Genomic DNA, 20,788 nt, shown 5'->3' on the forward strand with positions numbered 1-20,788 from the left:
AGAGTCTTGATCTGCTATTAAGCATGCATTTTAAAGCCTTGCAAGATACTTTTCCTTAGTTTCTTTCGGCAGGTTCAAAGTGTATCATTTGTACACTTTTTATCAGCCATTATGTGTCAAAACCACTTGCCAGAACACAGGAAATGAAGACTGATAGGTCACTGGAGGAAACAGTACATCTGCAGGACACGCTCAACTCGGAATGTCTGGTTGGTAAAAGTCTGCTGTGTGCTGCACTCTCCTCCACTGGCCTGTAATTTAGGACATGGGCTGACCCAGGGGGGGTCATCTACCCAGGGGGGAAGATGAATGTGTCAGCAGAGGACTGTTGGCCACTTCCATATATACACATACACACAGCTTTGAAGAAAAATGTCTGACAGATAATAAAATCTCATCATAAATCGGGGCCACAAGGGTGGTGTGAAAAAAAGGCACATATATACACATGTCTGTTGAACCAAACTAGCTCATAAAGTATTGCAAAATGGTATTTAATATAAAATATCTTAAAATATCAAAGTACTTTCCTATGTATCTCCTTTCGTCCTCACAATATCTATCTGTAGCATACTACCAGAAACTAGTAAGCTACAACTCAAAGAATGAGAGTCACTTGTTCAAGAACATCAAGTAATATCACAGACTTCTGTCTCACTATCCACCAAACTACTCACTGGGTTCCTTCTAAACACCTGAATACAGTTTTAGGAACAAAATGTTGTTGGAATGAAAAACTTATACTCAATGATATTCCAAAGCAATGAGATCATTCAAACAAACAACCACAAAGTGAGTGGAAACTTAAAAGCTTGAGAGCTTCACTGAACTAATGCTATCCCTAAAAAGAGGCGACTTGAAATGCCTCCGTGTTTACTCAATCCTAAAAACTATTGCTAGACTGAATGCATGTTTCTAAATTATCAAAATAAGAAAAGACCATATATTTCAGGAAGCTGTACTAATGTAAATAGGAATATCTTCCTTTAAGCTGCCAGGTTTTCCTTTTCCTTCAAACTGAGATAAGAGCACAGAGGTAAGAGTCTGAATAACAGGAGCACCCTTTATGAAAAATGAATGGACCAAAACCTAAGGAAAGAAAGGAGAAATCACATCTTACCTCCTTCTCCATAAAATCAAACTCCACTGCACAGGTATACAATAAAGTGTCAAAATCCTTGTAACTGAAGAATTTTGATGTTAATAAGTTGCCAATATGAGCCTAGTAAGGAATAAAGGGAGGTACCATTAGATTATGCCATATATGGTAATAATGCATTTTAATCTTAATAGTACCTAAAAATAGTTTCCACTGCATGACAGAGCTCGCTGTTCCCACACCTGGCTACTTCTGGACCCTCCAACTTCACAGTCTCCCTTCTACTGCTGACAAGTGATAGCTCCAACAACACCCTGCTGTCCACGCTCCATCATCAACATTCCAAAGGTTTTTACCCTTGGGTTTTCCCTGCTCAAGGTGTTAAACCTGGTGAAATACACTACACAGGATCCGGTAGGCTTGGTAACACACACAGGCATCTGTCAGTCACGAAGGGACAGCGTGTGATAGAGCAAAGCAAAGCAAACGTTAATTCAGATTTCTGAAAAGCGGTTGGAAAAGACTTTTTGAAAGAAGTAGAAAATGAGCAGGCCTTGGAATAAAACACACTTTTGCCTCACAATCAACTGTGTAATTCTTCACATGTCACCAAGTGCTCACACTTATATCACCTAACTTACTTCCCACAAGAAGCCATGTGAGGAAGCTGGAATTATTTTCATTTAACAAATGAGAAAACATTTGCCAAACTTTCAATTCATTATTGTCTAAAAGAGCAAGAAGAGCAAGAACCATGGAAAAGGGGATAAATCATAACTGAAACACATCATGACTAAAACCCTAAACGATACCTAAAGGAAGTAGGGGGTCAGGGAGTGAGTAGGAACTATAAAGCGTGGTGGGATATGCTGAAGAATCTCAAATGCTCTGTCTCCTGGGGAAGAAATGTATTCTGATAAGTTTAAGAAATCAATAGGAGGGAGAGTACATAGGTCTAAAATACACAAAGTACCTAACCACTGAAAAGGAAAAGAATCTAAAAAGAAAGTAAAATGTTTGGAAAATCTCAAATAAAATGAAAGAAGTAAGTCCTAATATAATGATAACTGCCATAAATGTAAAGAGGTTAAATTCACTAACTAAAGGACAGATGCTCAAGTTGGATTTAAGGGGAAAATTTCAATATCATATTGTCTACAAAAGACAAACTTAAAAGTACACAGAAAGGTTGAAAACAGACAAAGAGAACAAGATATACCAGATAAAATGAACCAAAGAAATCTGGGTTAGCTACTGTGATGTCTCACAAAACTAAATTCAAACAAAAATATACGAAAAAAGACAACAAAATGACATTATATGCTGATAAAACAAACAGCAAAGCAAGGTTATACATATCACGAACATATAATATTTGCAATTTGCAATTAACAGTATAGATTCAAAGTGTATAGAAGAACAACTGAAAAACTCTGTAGGAAGAAAAAGTTGACAGTGTTCATTGGAAATGTTAATTTCCCTCTAAAGTAGAAAAAGCAGATAAATGTTAACATAAAATCTGAACAATATTAATAAGCTCACCAACAGAAAATACAAACTTCACAAAGAGAGACTATATGTTACCCTCAAACACAAGTAAAGATTTTTTTAATGTTCACATCCTATGCCACAATAAATCTCAATGAATTTATATAATGCAAATTATTTTTTTCTAATCATAAATGCAGCAAAATTGGAAAATGGTAACTAGGAATGGCTTTAAAAATCCTTTCAGCTAGAAACTAAATAACATAAAACTTTTTAGGTTAAAAAGAAAGTCGCAAAATAGTTAATTTGTAAGACACACAAAAAAGTACTACTTAGAGGGAAATTTATAGATTTAAAATGCATTTATCAGAAAATAAGAGAGGTGAAAACAAGAGCCAAGCACTTTCCCTCAAGCATGAGAAAATGCTACAGAACAATCCCAAAGAAATGAGAAGACAAGAAATGAGGGTGACAGAATTCAATTACAAAGAGCAATACAAAAAAACCAAGGAAGACTTTAAAGAAGTGGTACTTTGAAAATATTAATATAATAAATAGAAAGTAGAAAAAATAGCAAAAAAATAAAAAGCAGGTCTTTACAGATTAATATAATATCAAATTCAAATAAGGAAAATTAAAAAGCATAAAAGACAATTCACATATATGCAAAAAATTTCAATAAGAATTTTACGCTAACTGAATTCTACAATAATTTTTTTTTAATTTGATGATATATATGAAATGGGTGAGTTTCCTCTAAAGACATAAAACACCAACAGATTCCTACAGAAAGTGGATTTGTAGTAGAAAAATCTCCCATGAACAAAACTCCAGATCCTGAGGGCTTCACTGTCGAATTCTAACAAACCTTTAAGGAAGACATAATATCGATTCTATATAAATTCTCATTAAAAATAGGAGATTGAACATTTCCCAATAATTCTGGAAGGCTGTATTACCTTGAAACCAAAACCAGGCAGAAACATTACAAGAAAATAAAACTACAGACTAATATCCCCATAAATACCAGCAAAAGTCCTTAAAAATATTAGCCAACCAAATCCAGCAATATTTAGAAAAACTAATACATTGTAAACAAGTGAGGTTATCTGAGAAATATAAGGCTGGATCAACACACAAAAATCAATGAATGTGGGGACTTCCAGATATGGCAGAGGAAGAAGTTAGTAAATCCCCTCTTTCAATATAACAACTATGAAACTGGACAAAACTATCAAAAACCATATTAGGATCAAGTAATTGATCAAAAGGAAAACAAACGGAGAAACATGCATTCACAAAAAAACTGATGAGGGACTTTCCAGGTGGAGCAGTGGTTAAGAATCCGCCTGCCAATGCAGGGGACACGGGTTCGAGCCCTGGTCCGGGAAGATCCCACATGCCGTGGAGCAATGCCACAACTACTGAGCCTGCCCTCTAGAGCCTGCAAACCACAACCACTAAGCCTATGTGCCACAAGTACTGAAGCCCGCATGCTCTAGGGCCCACGTGCCACAACTACTGAGCCTTCATGCTGCAACTACTGAAGTCCACGCACCTAGAGCCCGTGCTCCGCAACAAGAGAAGCCACTGCAATGAGAAGCCTGCACACCGCAACGAAAAGTAGTCCCTGCTTGCCGTAACTAGAGAAAGCCCACGCACAGCAACGAAGACCCTATGCAGTCAAAAAAACCAAAAAAAAAAAACTGATGAGCTCTGGGTGGAAATAGTGGGAGTCTGTGGCATTGTTGCTTTGGCCGCTCCCTCCCACCATTACATCACCTCTGCTTCCCCCAGCTTGGTCAGCCCAACGGTCCTACCCAGGTGGGGTTGGCCATGAAAAGCAGAACCTTTGCTACTGCAAGGAGCTGACTTGTTTGGGGGCAGAGAGCAAAAAATTTATGCACCATCAGTAAAAGCATCAAACTCAGGAGGAAATGAAAGGCGGAAGTTCACAGCTCTGCCAGCTTAGGGTTACAGTACTCGTTTGGTGAACAGTAGACTGGCAGACTAGCTAGACATTTTACAGAGATTCTGAAAAGGAGACAACCAATAACAGGAGACAAGTTCTCACATCCCTGGTGCACTGGAAAGTTGTCCACAGATGCTGGTGGGTCCAAGAGAGCCCAAGCTCTCTACAAATCTATGACTGACTGGGAGGTGGTATGCATATTCATGGGAGATCCAAGGTGGGCATGGCAGAAAGGAAAAGATGAGACCAACTTGCTGTTCAGATGAGAGTTAACATAGTAGGTCTGAAGGGGATCCTTTGAAAAACCTGCTTGCAAGGTTGACCCTTAGCTGGCATCAGGGAACTTGAATTCCGGAAGGCTCCCATCACCCTAAATGATAATAGTGGCTTATACTGAACACCTACATTCTTTCTGGGAGTTTGGAATTTTGATAACGTGCTAGGCAGAGGATGCTTATGTTACCAGCCCCCAATAAAAACCTTGGGGCACTTAGTACAGAGCTTCCCTGGTATACAACATCAGGATTTTACCACGAAAAATGTTGATAGGAGCAAGGATGGGAAATCCAGGATAGACCGAGAAATGCCTCGCTGGGTTCCTAAAGGACAGGAAGTGTGTGTCTAATTAACAGAGAAGGGTGGGTGGAAATGCTTCTCAAGAGCCGTGTGGCCTTGCCATTCTCTTCCTTTGACCAATGTTAAAATTAAGTATTTATTTATAACATTGATGTCCTTGATCAATGTTACAGATTTCTAGAAATACTAAAGCTGCAACTAACTTATTTCTGATTTGGAAATAACTTTTTACAGCATTTTTTTTTTTTTTTTTTTTTTGGCCCTGGTGCAACATCAGGCTGTGATAGAAATGACAATAGTCACTTTAACCTGAATTAAAACTCTAACCAGCTTGTCTTCCCCCAGTGAGTAGACAGATTCCATAAACCCAGGACTTGGGCTCTTTCCCGTTTCTTCCTGCTCGTTCTCTGCCTCCTGGCTGACTCAATCACCACTTAGTGCTCATCTTCACAGTTGACTTCTAGGAGCCTTCCCTGACTCTCCCTGTGTATTCCTGCAGCACTCTATACTTATTTTTTTTAATGAATTTTTTTAAAATACATTTTGAATTTTTAAAATTTATTTTTATTTTATTTTTTTTGGCCATGCCATGTGGCATGCAGGATCTTTAGTTGCCTGACCAGGGGTAGAACCTGTGCCCCCTGCAGTGGAAGCATGGAGTCTTAACCACTGGACCACCAGGGAAGTCCCACTCTGTACTTATTTTTATCAGAGCTTTCATTACACTGTATTATAGTTGCTAGAAATTGTCCCTGTCTCCCACTAGACCATGTCTTATTCAGTTCTGTATCTCTAGGATGCATTCTACTACCAGGCACATAGCAGGTACATTGAATGAATGAATAAATAAATGCATTTTAGACTATGCTTTTAAAATGTCTTTCACAGGTTGTAGACCACCCCTTTAATAGCCCATTGTTTTCCATCTTTTTTAAGCAAACAATTCCTTTGTTCATATGAAAACATGTATAAATGTTCACTATGTAGGAGATTAAAGCAAGACTATCCTGGGTGAAGAGGGGCTGGCAGGGGGACTGAGAAGTAGATGGACCCCACCAAAGAGTCCTTGAAGTCCCAGAACTTCACAGAACTCAGTTTCAAAAGCACAACTTTAATCTAATACAGAAGGAAGAAAGACCATCAATTGAAATAAATTACAGAAAAAAATATGTGGCTTACTTTACTCTTTCCATGTTCGTTGGTGTCCTGCTCTCTCTTTTAATTTAATTAATGTGCTTACCAAAACATCAAAATAAAATAGGCAATACAAAATTATAGATAGAGTGAATCTCTACAGTTATAAAGCAGAATTCTTCTCATTTTATTTTCTCTCCTACCCAAATACCAAAAAAAAGCAAAACCAATAACAATAATAAAAATGTCTCTTAATAAGACTAACTTGGATTAAATTACCTACAAACCTTTCACAAGCATTGACTAGAAAACTGGAAGAAAAAGAGAATAAGTTATATGATCTATTCTTTAAGAGTCTCTGAAGATGGCATCTTTAACTGTTACAAAAGGGGATTATAAAGAAACCAGAGAAAAATGACTGTAGAGGCCTTAAAATTTGAGCTTAAGTCTCTAGAGCTTTCTTACTTTAAAATTTTAAAATCTTTGTGATATAGAAAGACCAATAAAATATGAGAGTTATGTCAAGAAATTAATTTTGGAGAATGGACTACAGACATAGTCATATTTACTCTCTATTATAGTAAATAGATAAAATAACAGGTGAATAGACGTCACCTTAGAATTTGACTTAAATAGTGGTACTTTAACAACTCTAGTAATTCATTCTTAGCCTGTTTGATTTATTTCAAGTCTTCCAAGTTTAAGCAAAAATACACTTACATCATCTGCAATGCCAAAGATTTTAGATGTCAAATACTTGAGTATGACAGTTCCAAATAACCAAAAACATCCTTGGATAACCTACAAAAGAAAAATATAGCAAAACAAAACTAAACTGATGCATCATATAGCCATTGCACAGACATAGCCTAGGAAGAAAAAAATAAATGCTTTAATCACACGTGAAGTAATCATCTCTATATCCAAGAGAAAATGCCAAAAAAAAATGCACCTTAAATTAAAATAAAGAATGTTACTCCAAAATCAAGGGGCTATCATCAAAAAGAAAAATATACACAATCTTGTTGTCAAAATTAATATATTTTATAGGAGATTTATACAGCAATTGCAGTTAAATTCCCCTTCTACTAACAGTTTCTTACACATGCACTGCTCCTCAGAAAAAACATGGGTCATACATAAAACTGAAATTCTTTAACTACCTATCCAATATTAACCTTAACTTGCTTCACAGAAAGAGCAATTTGGCACATTAAAATTGAGCCGTAATATGTTATAAAACTGTTAGATCCTCTGCATTATATAGGATAGTTCCTTGAAAGTAAAACATAAAACCAATGATATATTTTGGAGAAGGAAAAACACATACATTCAAATAGATTGATTCTTACCCATAAACTAAGTTCAGATACATTTACTTTCAGGAAACATGGTTTCATTGCCAGTAAACCCTGCATGCAGAAAATAACATAGCATACAGTTAATACTTATAGACACAAATTCAGGTACCAAAAAAATACTTCTAAATAATAAGACTCTCAAGAATCTAAACTTCAGCACACTTTCAGTGTTTCACATAGAATCACCACAAGCTCATTTGATTTCAAGAAGCCCTGTTTTATCCAGAGTATTTTAGGTCAGTTAGTCACTTTGTAAAGTTGAAAACAGAATCTCCATACGTAAATTTCTATGATTGATTTCTATGACTGGTTCTGATTTACCGAAGAACCAAGAAGTATATAATAATTTCAGAATTTTAGACAGGTGTCTAATAGTTATAAGATTTTCCTTAAGTTAAATATTACTAACTCCTTGAATAAACTACAAATGAGTTTTTAACAGATCAACTAAATACTTCTCCTCTATCAAATCTTATTTCTTTCCAAGTACATAATAGACTCCCAAAGTATAGTACCTATACAGATCTAAATCTACTTCAAACCTGGCAAAAATATGCTTAGAATCAAAACATAAATACATGATCCCAAATTAAATCTTTTCAGAAGTTTCTGAATATCTAAGAACACGAAATGTGTTACGATTGTTTCAAAGTGATAACTAGAAATAAAGACAGGCAAATGTGTGTTTATAGTTAAATATGCAAAAACATGCTATATTCTGTACCTGTTGCCATCATTTATTTTTATACACCAAAATACGTGAAATATGCATAATGCTTAATCCATACCTAAGACACACCTCAGTGTCAAGCACCTAGTAGGAAACCTGACACACTGTAGGTGCTCAATAGAACTGAAGAGAAATTTCCTGCAAAATGTACTTAAGATTAGATTTACTGATAGGAAATCTTCCATTCAATGTACTTGTGTACTGTAGACAAGTAACAAGAGTCATGTACTTTACTCTGAGTAATAGCAGGACTTCCCCATGTACACATTTAAATAAAGAATTGAGTCCATTGACACATTTCCTAATTACAAACAAAATTCATGACTGTAAGAACTATCACTAATCTCACAGCACAGCAACTCAGTTACTGGGTTTTTGTTTTTGTTTTGTCATTGTTGAAAACACAGCATCACCACATGCTAACTGCTAATTTCTGTGCCTAAGTATACTCAAGTCACACAACCTGAAAAGGGTGGTGGCCCAGATTGGGAAGAGGCATACTCCTGGGAAATGGGATCTTAAATAAATATTACTTGTAAAATCAGACAAAGAAATAGCAGATTCCAAATCTGTTAATGGGTTCTAGAAATCAAGAAAGACAAAATGATCTGACTTACTTAAATGATTATTCAAGAAGTAGAAACCATTTCAGTTAAGACAGTGCAGTGTGCTTTCATCTTCAAAAAAACCAGCCTAATCCTAAAGCACATGCATGTTAAATATAAGGAATAATTTTTTTCCTCTTAGGTTTGCAAAACATTGTAATGGAGAAACCCACCAGCAAAAAAAAAAGAGTAACCACCTCTGGAAGTCCTTAAATTTAGAGAGACTTATATTTAGAAAGTCATCCTGCCGAAAGTGGCAGAAGGAGTTAGATAACCTTTTACCTTTTGCTCTAATTCTATAAGACAGTCTCCCCATAATCTAAATCTGTTCTTGGTAGTGATCTAGTAAAATATAACTGAATCATCATCTGATTTAAACTATCTGAATAATTCATACAAATAGACACGAGAGGAAAAAACTAAAAATATAAGGCCTTGAGCCTCTGATCACAGTGGAACAAGGAGAGACTGCTTGAGATGCCAGAGGGAGGAAAGGGAGTCAGAAAGTGGAGCAGGAGTAGGATAAACACTGAAAAGAGGGGAGGAAACAAGAAAAAGAGGAAAGCATAGAAACCATTCTAAAATGAACTCCAGGACCAAAAGTCAGGTGACAGAAAAGATGAGGAAAGGACAGATTAGGACTGTGAAACAAAGCACTATGTTTTCCAGTATTAACTTTTGTTGTGTTTCTTTGGAAACGAGAACTTAAATACATTATCACATATAGATGTATTCAGTAAGACACTTGAAACAGTACTTGTAGAAAATCCCTCACGAATCTCAAGCCAGTGATAAAGAAACTGGTAAACCATTAGTTTCAAAAACAGACATCTACTTAAGGAACACTTACCCAAATAATTACCAAAGAGGAAGCATAATAAGAAGTTAATAACATTGAGTTTCCAAACATCAAAACAAAACAAAGTGCAAGAGAAATCTGGAAAAATCCAAGAAAAATATAATTAATACACAGAAAACAAAAAAAATGATTTTATTCTGAAAATTGCACATGCCCATGATAAACAAAATTCAAACTGTTCAAAAGAGAATATATAAGGAAAACAGCCCGAATTCTATGCCACACTTCAAAACCCCAGAGATCACCACCACCACCAATTTTCTGTGCATCCTTATAGACATTCACATGTACAAATTCCAGTTTATAATTTTTTTTTTAAAGAATCGATTTTATTTATTTTTGGTTGTGTTGGGTCTTCGTTGCTGTGTGTGGGCTTTCTCTAGTTGCGTCAAGCGGAGGCTACTCTTAGTTGTGGTGCACGGGCTTCTCATTGTGGTAGCTTCTCTTGTTGTGGAGCATGGGCTCCAGGTGCACAGGCTTCAGAAGTTGTGGCACATGGGCTCAGTAGTTGTGGCTCCCGGGTTCTACAGCACAGGCTCAGTAGTCGTGGCACACGGGCTTAGTTGCTCTGTGGCATGTGGGAATCTTCCTGGACCAGGGCTTGAACCCGTGTCCCCTGCATCAGCAGGCGGATTCTTAACCACTGTGCCACCAGGGAAGTCCCCAGTTTATAATTTTTTAAAACCACAAATGGAAACTTGGCCCAGAAGCTATGCTATTGCTTGCTTTTACTCTCAGTTTGTTTCAAAGAGCTTTACCTATCAATTCAAACCAATCTAACTCATTCTGTTGAATAATTGAAAAAAGTACTCCACTCTAGAGATGTACTACAGTCCTCTGACTACTTCTGAAAACTTAAGTGCTTCCCAGTTTTGTTTTGTTGTTAGTTTTGTTTTTCCTATTACAAACACCGCTATGAAAAACACCCTTATTTATGTATCTTATGTACATGTCAACACACTTATGGGATAAATTACTATCATGGAATTAATGAATCAACAATACACATATTTCAAAATTTGAGAAAATACTGACAAATTGCCATACAAAATATTGTACTCTCCACCAATAGGGCATGAGAGTTCCTGCTGATACACACTCCTGCCAACACGGTGTATTATTCTTTCAAATATTTGCCAATCTAATCCAAAAAAAATATGTTGCCTCATTGTTTCATTGTTCCATTCTTTTATTAGTGGGTGAGACACAGCATCTTTTCTTCTATTTACTGTTTATATTGTTTTGTGTGTGCATGAATTGTCTATTCCTAGTGCCCACTTTTCTATTGGGCTTTGGTATTTTCCTTAAGCACTCTCTTCATATATGATAAAGCATAGCTCCTTACCAAGCAAACATATTATAAATATTTTCCCAGTTCATTTTTATCTTTCTTTGTAGTATTTCTCTATTGTAGTTGCTTTCTACATTTTTATGTTAGTTTTTCATTCATTTCCTCTAAGTCTTCAGGATTTAACTCCATTATTAGAAAACCTTTAAAAAGAAAATAATCCATGTTTTCTTCTGGAAGTTTTATTTTGATCCACATATATAAATTTCCATATGAATTTTATAATCAGCCTAAGTTTCAAAAATTGACATTTTTATTAGAATTGCCGTATTCTACAAAAGTACATTGCATTACATTTTAGTTACATCTGTCCAATATTGAATCTTTGCATCTGAAAATAATACATGTTGCTTCCATTTCCTTTTTTTTTTTTTTTGGCCACACCATGCGGCTTGCAGCTTCTTATTTACCAGACCAGGGATTGAACCCGTGCCCCCTGCAGTGGAAGCACAGAGTCCTAACAACTGAACCACCAGGGAATTTCCTGTTTCCATTTCTTTAAGTCTTCTTTTACCTACATCAGTAGAAGTATAAAGTTTTCTTTATACAGATCCTGCATATTAAGTTTATTTCAAAGTATATTACTTGTTTTGCTATTGTATCAGAAATCTTTTCATATTTTTTGATTTTTTATATTTAGAAAAGTTACATTAAGTATGCATAAATGAATATAAACTTTCATTGTTTCTAGTAGTAATTAGTTCATTAATTTGGGTTTTTTAAGTATTCAAAAGCATACTTACAATGATACTTTTACATCTTATTTCCTCTTATTTTTTAGTCAATTTTATTAGTTAATATTTATGCAACAACGTTAAGAGTGGCAGTAGGCATATTTGTCAAGTTTCTGGCATTAACGGGAATAGTTCTACTGATTCATCATTTTGTGTGATACTAGCTTTTGGTTTAAAGTATATGTATGTATTAAAAGTTCAACGAAATATCCACCTATTTTCATTTAATTAAGATCTTAAAAATCAGAAAGAGATGTTGACCTTTATCAAATGCTATTATAATATCAAAGGAAATGATCACATTGTTGATCTTTTTAAAATCTATTAATGAGATAAATTATGTTAACAGAATTTCTAATAATAAGCCAATCTTGCATTCTTGGAATAAATTTACCGTCACGTTATTTTTTTCTTATATGCTTACTAAATGTTAACTGCCCAGGTCCTTGGACTCTTTAACCAATAGAAGTTGATAAGAGGCCAGATGAGAATTTCAGGCAATGCTTAATCAGGGCTCATGCTGCAGCACAAGGGAGCGAAAGCAAGAAAAAGGTACCCTTGCCCACTCCCAGAGAAGAGCTGCTTGGATCCTTACATGGGGTAACAATGGGGGTAGACCCACGGGCTGGGCAGGATGCCTAACTTAGGTGGTCTGTCCATGCCCTTGGAGGTGCTATGTGCAGGAATCATGTGCATTACCCTGCTTTTTGCTCCCAGCACCTCAGAAACTTGTAGTTTATTTCTGGCCTTTTTGTATCCTGTTGCTCATAATTGCTCCAACTGTGCATGGTGTAGTTATTTTAGTCACTTATAGTTTCTTTGTATCTTCTTGCTCAATGGAGACTTTTGTCCAGGTGCCAGCACTCCAGTAGAAGATTCCAGGTCCCAGCCTATCTCAAATGGGTAAGGAACCAAATTCTCAAAATTTTATAACAATAGCCTTTTTCCTTAAGTGCCACAATTTAAAACCAACTTTAAAATTTTCCCAATCAATTTTGGCAGAAACTAGTAAAATATCATCACTTTGAATAAACAGATTCATAACCAAGAATCAGGCAAAGCACTGCTAAAGGTATTCAAGACAAATATAAGGTAGTATTAAGAAAGGATGTGTCAAGGGTCTGGAGAGATATTTGGGGTCCATTTTCCCAATTTTTTTTTCCCACTGTTCAAGGTTTATTTATTGTTTTAGTTGGTATAACACTTAGATAGTTGGCTGCATTATTTATGTCGATTTTACTTTTTTACATTACATGGCAATGTACACTATTCTGATACATATGGTACATAAAATAAGATTCTTTAGAACAGTTATGCACAAGACATGCAATACTGGATTTATAATCAATCCCAGGATGTGATTAATTGGAGAAAAAAAAGTTGGACTTGGCATCTTGGCTAAAGGAACCAGCAGTTATATAACACAGAGTTAAATACACATCTGGTTTGAAGGGCAACTGCAGCATCTGCGACACCGTCAGTGGTACCTCTTGAGGAAGTAGAACTATTTTACACGAACCAATTTAGGACCACACAAGATAAGTGCCGTGCAGCATCAGGATAGAGCTGCAGGGTTTTATGAACCATTCCTATTGCTAACGTTAGGAAATTGATGTTCTTCCTAGGCTGTCGTAACATTACTGCTTTAGTCACAGATCAGATATAAAGGACAATATGCACAACCTCCATTAGCAACTCTGGTAACTTCTCTGCTCAAACTCTCTAAGGGCTTTGATTCTCACTTCAAGGAAAAACCAAAGACCTTTCAAAGACTTACACGACCCTATAGAGTCAGCCCACTAACCTCTGGGACCTCATTTCTAATGACCCTTTCCCTTCTCACTCAATCCAGCCACACTCTGCAGATTCTAGAACACACCAGTATATTCCCACCTCAGAGCACTTATGCTTGCTGCTTCTTTTAACCTAATGGATGCTCCCTCATCTAATCCCATGTAACCTTCTCAGTGAGGCCTTCTTTTCCCACTCTTTTAAATTATCACCTCCCCTACGTACTCAGTAAATCCCACTCTCCTTGTCTGCTTTGTTTTCCGTAATAGTGTTTATTCCCATTTAACATACTGTTTATCTTATATATTTGATTTATTTCTGTCTATGTACACTAGAATATAAGCTCCACGAGGGAAGAGATTTTTTAAATTGTTTTTATCACTGTTGTATGCTAAGGGCCTAGGAAATATTTGACAAACAACTGGTGCTCAAAAACATCGGTTAATTTAAATGTGAAGAATAAAATTTGAGGAGTATTATACTAAGAAAATTGAGAACTTAGAAGGTACATAATGAAAGAGATATTACAAGTTATTTTAGTATCTATATCTTTTTTGAGTATCTATATTTTAGCAGATTAAAAAGAAGAAAACACTGTGAACAACTTCATGTCAATGAATTTTAAAACTGAGATGAATGGGAAAATTCCTAACAACATAAAAGTGCTAAAAAATGACTCAAGAAAAAATCTGAATTGTCCTATTATCATTAAACAACTTAGATCACGAATTTAAAATCTGTCCACAAAAAAAAAATAACAGGTCCATATAGTTTAACAGGCAAGCTCTGCCAAACTTTCAGGGAATATTCCTCCCAATCTTACAAAAAATCTACCACAGACAGAGAAAGTAGAAACACAATTAATTCTATGGGGCTAGAATAAATCTGGTATCAAAATCAGGCAAGTGTAGCTGGAGGATTCTGGAGAAATGGCAGCATAGGGAGCACTAGGAAGAATCTGTCTCCCCACCTAGACAACAAATGCAACTTGACAAACTATCTGATGGAACTATTTTGGAACTCGGGCATCTATCAAAACACGCAACTTCCAGGAGAACCCCTAGATGGCAAATTGTAGTCAATTTCAGTAAATTTTAGCTCTTAGCTCACCAGCAGCTATCCATCCCTCATAAACCAGCCCTAATACAAACAGTCATGCATGAGTTTAAAAACAGACAATGAAAGCAAAATCACAGCAAGTGGAGCCAACCTAAAAAGCTTCTGCACAGCTAAAGAAACAATCAATGATAAGAAGCAACCTACAGAATGGAAGAAAATATTTGCAAACTATATACCAGCTACAGTTAATATCCAAAATATACAAGGAACTCTTACAACTCAGTAGCAAAAAACCCCAAAATAATCTGATTTAAAAATGGGCAGGGCTTCCCTGGTGGCGCAGTGGTTGAGAGTCTGCCTGCCGATGCAGGGGACACGGGTTCGTGCCCCGGTCCGGGAAGATCCCACATGCCGCGGAGCCGCTGGGCCCGTGAGCCACGGCCGCTGAGCCTGCGCGTCCGGAGCCTGTGCTCCGCAATGGGAGAGGCCGCAGCGGTGAGAGGCCCGCGTACCGCAAAAAAAAAAAAAAAAAAAAATAGGCAGAAGACCTGAATTGATGGTTTTTCCAAGAAAGACATACAAATGACCAACAGGTACATGAAAAGGTGCTCGATATCACTAATCATTAGTAAATGCAAATCAAAACCACAATGAGACATCATCTCACACCGGTTAGAAAGACTTTTATCAAAAAGCCAAGAGATAAGAGTGAGGATGCGGAGAAAAGGGAATCCTTTTCCCCACTGTTGGTGGGAATGCAAATTGGTACACTATGAAAAGAGTATGGAAGTTCCTTGAGAAATCTGCAGGGCAGAAATAGAGACACAGATGTAGAGAACAAACGTATGGACACCAAGGCAGGGAAAGCCGTGGGGGGGTGGGTGGATGAATTGGGAGACTGGGATTGACATGTATACACAGATGTGTATAAAATGGATGACTAATAAGAACCTGCTGTAAAAAAAAAGAAATAAAATTCAAAAAAAAGAAATTAAAAATAGAACTACCATATGATCCAGCAAATCCACCTCTGGGTACATACCCAAAAGAAACAAAAACAGGATATCAAAGATATATCTGCACTCCCATGTTCATTGCAGCATTAGTCACAACAGCCAAGACATGGAAACATGGATGAATGGATATTGAAAATGTGGTATATATACACAATAAAACAGTATTCAGCTATAAAAAAGAAGGAAGCCCCTGCCATTTGCATCAACATGGATGGATCTTGAGAACATTATGCCAGGTGAAGTAACCTATTCTGGAAAAGACAAATAATGCATGATTCCACTTATATGAGGTACTTAGAGTAGTTAAAAGCATAGACAGAGGACGCAGAATGAGGGTTTCCAGGGCTTGGGGGGAGAAAGGAGAATAGGGAGTTATAACTCTATAGGGTATAGAGTTTCATTTTTGCAAGATGAAAAGACTTGTGGAGATAGACAGTGGTGATGTTTGCACAGCAATAAGAATGTACTTAATATCACTGATATGTAAACTTAAAATGTTTAAGACAGTAAATTTTATGTGTATTTTATCACAATAAAAAAATGGAAAAAATTTTTGGAAACAATTCCATATTTTTTTCCTTTTTAACTATAGGGATTTAGGAGTTTATAAAGCAACTATGGATAATAAGTGACTAGTTCCATAGTCAGTAAGTGACATCATAAAGCATATATCATTTACCCAGGATAGGTTCTACTACAAACTAAACCTGTGTAATGTTAGTACTTTTATAACTATAACTTTGAGTCAAAGTCCTCATTGATAGTTGCCTATGTGACTGTGTGATTGACAGACTCTAAATGCTTAACAATTACTTGAATTTTTATTGCTATGTAAAAAAAAAAAACATATTAAACAGTTTGGGGAAAAAAACTCAAGTCTAAAAAAGGATAAGTACTGTCCAATACCATTCATGAGATTTAAAACCCTAACAAAATAGCAAATTAATCCAGCAATATAATTAGTATAAAAATTGTTTAGTCCAGAAAAGCATGGTTTCTTAATGTAAAAAATCAATTAATGTAATTCACCACAGTAACATATTAAAGAGGGAAAAATACAGAGGATCATCTAGACAGATGCAGAAAAGCATTTGATGAAGCTGAGCCTTTATTAATTTCTTTGAAAAAGTGTTCAAAGCATAATGAGGACATGTTAAAAGAACAAAGAAGCCAGCAGGAAGTAGCTGGCCAAATCGGGAACAATTCAAGCATCAAAGCAAATAATGAAAATAGGGGATTACATTGCAGTGAATAAAACAGATGCCATTTTTTCCTTGGACATAAGAGAAAAACTGATGAAAAGTCTGAATAGGAGTGACACAAAAAAGGAAACACAAAGGGCCCATAAACATAAGAAAAGATGTTCAACTTTATTGAAAACCAGAGAAAATGTAAATTAAGGCCGTAAGATACCATTTTATACTCTCCAAATTGACAAAATAAAAAAAAGATATAGGATAAGAAGAACTGTTATACGTTACTGTTCAAAGTAGTCTAATCATTTTTGAAAAACAATGCAACATTAAATTGTGAAGTTGAACATGTATTTAATTTACCATCTAAAAATTCTACTACTATGTAAATACCCTAGAGAAACTCAATATATATTCCCCAGGAGGTACATGTACACCATTATACATAAAAGGAAAACACCTAAATGTCTTTCAACAAGAATATGGATAAATATATCATGCTTTATTTATACAATGCAAAACATAAAGCAAAGAAAATGTCTGAACTCCAGCAACATACAAATTTCAAAAATCTGAGTGAAAACTTATGTCTCACAAAAAGGATACCATTTTATAAACCTTAAAAACAATACTAATATTTAATAATAAAAATATATTATTTAGGAATAAGTAGATGGTAAAGTCATAAAGAAAAGCAAGTTAATTATAATTTTAAAAGTCAGGATAGTGGTTATCTCCAAGAGAAGTGAGGGCATGTGTTCAGGACACACAAGGGCTTCAAACTAATGATGGTTCCATTTTTCAATTGTAGGGTAGGCTCATGGTTGTTCATTTTAGAACTCTGTCCATAACTTCTCTATATGTTATAAATGTCCTATTTATATGTATCAATTATTAGAGAATAAAAAAATATATGGGGCTTCCCTGGTGGCGCAGTGGTTGAGAGTCCGCCTGCCGATGCAGGGGACACGGGTTCATGCCCTGGTCTGGGAAGATCCCACATGCCGCGGAGCGCCTGGGCCCATGAGCCATGGCCGCTGAGCCTGCGCGTCCAGAGCCTGTGCTCCGCAGTGGGAGAGGCCACAACAGTGAGAGGCCCGCGTACCGCAAAAAAAAAATATATATATATGGCTGTAGTATAAACCCTGACAGTTGGGGATTTTTTCTTCTTCGTAATACAAGTGTCTGACTTAAAGCTTTTATTGCGATCCACTCCAAACATGGCTATCTCTTGAATAAACATATTGCCAGCCACATGACTAGATAAAGGGTCAGGCCACCTGCCCCCACTGAGGCTCCTTTGTTTTAGAAATCTTGATTAACTTCAACAACTGACCTTTGGGCCAGTTTTTTCTCTTCCTGTGATGTAAATTCCCATTCGTATGTTTTAAATTCACCCCCCAAAAAAAAAAGAGCCCTCAAAAGCCTAGGCCCCCATCCTGGACCCCAGTAAAGGCAGAACTCCAAGGCATGCTTGTTCCCTAACTCTCCCATGCCTCTCCCCACACCCCACGACCTAACTGTGTGGTCCCAGGTGTGCTGTGTAATTTCCAGGTCCTGTAAGTAATAAACCTTGGTTTTTTTCAAAGTTTCCTGAAAATTATTGCTGAAGGGCATCTTGCAATCATAAGAACCACAAGTGCCTGTCCAACCACAGCACTGTTATTGATAGGCTGAGACCAGCACAAAACAACAGCATGCTGTAATTACATTAAAATTATAGGAAAAAGAAAATATCAAAATTGTAAGAACTAATGACAGAGAAGACAAATGTTTTTAAAAATCAATATTCATCAAAATCAACCATCCAGCCTTAAGACCTTTGCCCTGGCTATTTCATCAAGCTAGAATATTCTTCTCCATGACATCTACTTAGCTGACTCCCTCTCCTCCTTCCAATCTTTGCTCCACTACCCCCTTCTCAATAAGACCTCCTCTGACCTCCTCATGTGACACCTCAATCTCCCATCCCTTGACACTTGGCCAGCCTGACCTCCTTGGGGTACCATGACTTGTCCTTTTCCATAGCCCTTACCACCTTCTAACATACTATATAATTTACCCGTTTACTATGTTTATTATTTATCCTCTGTCTTCTTCCTCCACTCTTTTAGGATGTAATCCACATATACACTGGGATCTTTGCAGTTTTATTCACTGATATGTCCCACATGCCTGGATAGTTTGTGCTCAATAAATGAATATTCCACTTCATTTTAACAGAAGGCTCCTGGATAATATACCATTTCATGTTTCTCTTTCACGAATTACCTCTTTTGCTGATAATGTATAAGCTGGGCACAAACTCAAATCAGATAATTAAATTTTCTGGGTGGCCTATTTAAAACAAGGTCTGTTAATTATATCACAGTTTTTGAATAACACTTGTTTTATATATGGAATTATGTCAAAACTAGTTGCAACCATGAATAAATAAAATACTAATCAGGAGTTTGTTTTAAGGTCAAGGTAAATGGGAAAAAAAAAATTAAAAACCATTACCATGTGCATATAAATGATCTTCCGTAATCTGCATATATCAATGTATCCCACAACATATACTGCAAATAATGATGCAATCTGAAATTTAAAAAGAAGTTATATTAAAATTATATATATAATGAATAGATTAAAAAATTAAGAAAAGATTATCTTTACTTTGCCTCAAATTTATATTTATATTGAAAGTAAGTTCTTTAGTTACCCTCTTACCTGCTAATTTATTATTTATTATGGTCAATATATTAATATAGCACATATCAGTTGATTTTTCTCTTCCATTCACATCTCTCTCAATTAACCATGTAAATTATCTACTTTACGGATTATCCAAACAATACTCCTTTTAATGTCAGAGTGACTCTACTGCCAACATGTACAATTACAAAGTGCCTTGCTCAATCAAAAAATATAAAAATTTAATTATAACATGTGACAATACATAATTGGGGAAAGTACATTAAACTAAAAAATAATTATATAATGCATGTGTGTGTAAAAATACACTGAGTTCTGCTTGTTAGTCAGTCTTTACGAGTATCTCCATTAGTGCTTTCTTTCATTTATACAAATATTCAAGTGTTGGGCATAATCAAATTTATCAAATTTCAAACTAGAAGTACTTTCACTACAAAGGTATTTTTAATTTTTTTAACAGTTTTGAAGAAAACTGTGTATGTATTTACCAAGAATTCTAAGAGTACTGGAGTTATTTATATGCATTAATTCATTATATGAATTAATTGATTAAATAATTTACCTCAGTAAAGTATAGAGAGGTATTATGTCAAACAATGCCTCTCCACCTTTCTTCATGGAAAAAGCAATTCAAATTAAATTCCACGCTTCTCCTACTACACAAATATGGTTTAAACAAATGGCAAAACAGCTGAAACTTAAACATGTAACTTAAGTTCCATTCATCAAGTTTTTTGTCTCCAAATAATCTACAACAAATTTTCCCAGTAGCAAGAAAAACAAGGTCTCCCTTGACCCAAATTTCCCCATGGGGAACATGGCACTGCTGAAGGGTGACAGATATGACACAGTAACTGTGGAAAAGTGTGCTGTTATTCAATGTAAGCCTGACAGAGGAGCACAGTACTGCCTACCCTCACTCCAAGCACCTCCCCCCAGTTCCTCCCACTCCCGCACCAAAAAACAAAAACAAAAACAAAAAGCAGGCCATCTCCAATAAGTGAAAGGATAGGAACTTTCCCTTTCCACTCCAGGGGCTAAGCAATACACAGCAGGCCTACAGGGTAGAGTCTTAAGGAGTGACCCTCAGGGACATTTTAAACCAGAAACATTTAAAATGTCCTCA

The 20,788-nt window shown here is 36.0% G+C and overlaps 1 protein-coding gene across 1 annotated transcript in view; it reads right to left on the reverse strand.

The window, feature by feature from the left end:
* The window catches only part of DPY19L1 (dpy-19 like C-mannosyltransferase 1), a 95,253-nt gene that overhangs the window by 23,486 nt on the left and 50,979 nt on the right, over positions 1-20,788 (reverse strand). Inside the window, exons 10-14 of the mRNA XM_065883493.1 lie at positions 19,468-19,545; positions 9,816-9,902; positions 7,622-7,681; positions 6,990-7,070; positions 1,121-1,222 (exon numbers count right to left, since the gene is read on the reverse strand). Of these exons, the coding sequence (XP_065739565.1) occupies positions 1,121-1,222; positions 6,990-7,070; positions 7,622-7,681; positions 9,816-9,902; positions 19,468-19,545 (408 nt within the window). The remainder of the gene's footprint in view (positions 1-1,120; positions 1,223-6,989; positions 7,071-7,621; positions 7,682-9,815; positions 9,903-19,467; positions 19,546-20,788) is intronic.

This window comes from Phocoena phocoena, chromosome 9, assembly GCF_963924675.1.
Source record: "Phocoena phocoena chromosome 9, mPhoPho1.1, whole genome shotgun sequence".
Classification (NCBI taxonomy): domain Eukaryota; kingdom Metazoa; phylum Chordata; class Mammalia; order Artiodactyla; family Phocoenidae; genus Phocoena; species Phocoena phocoena.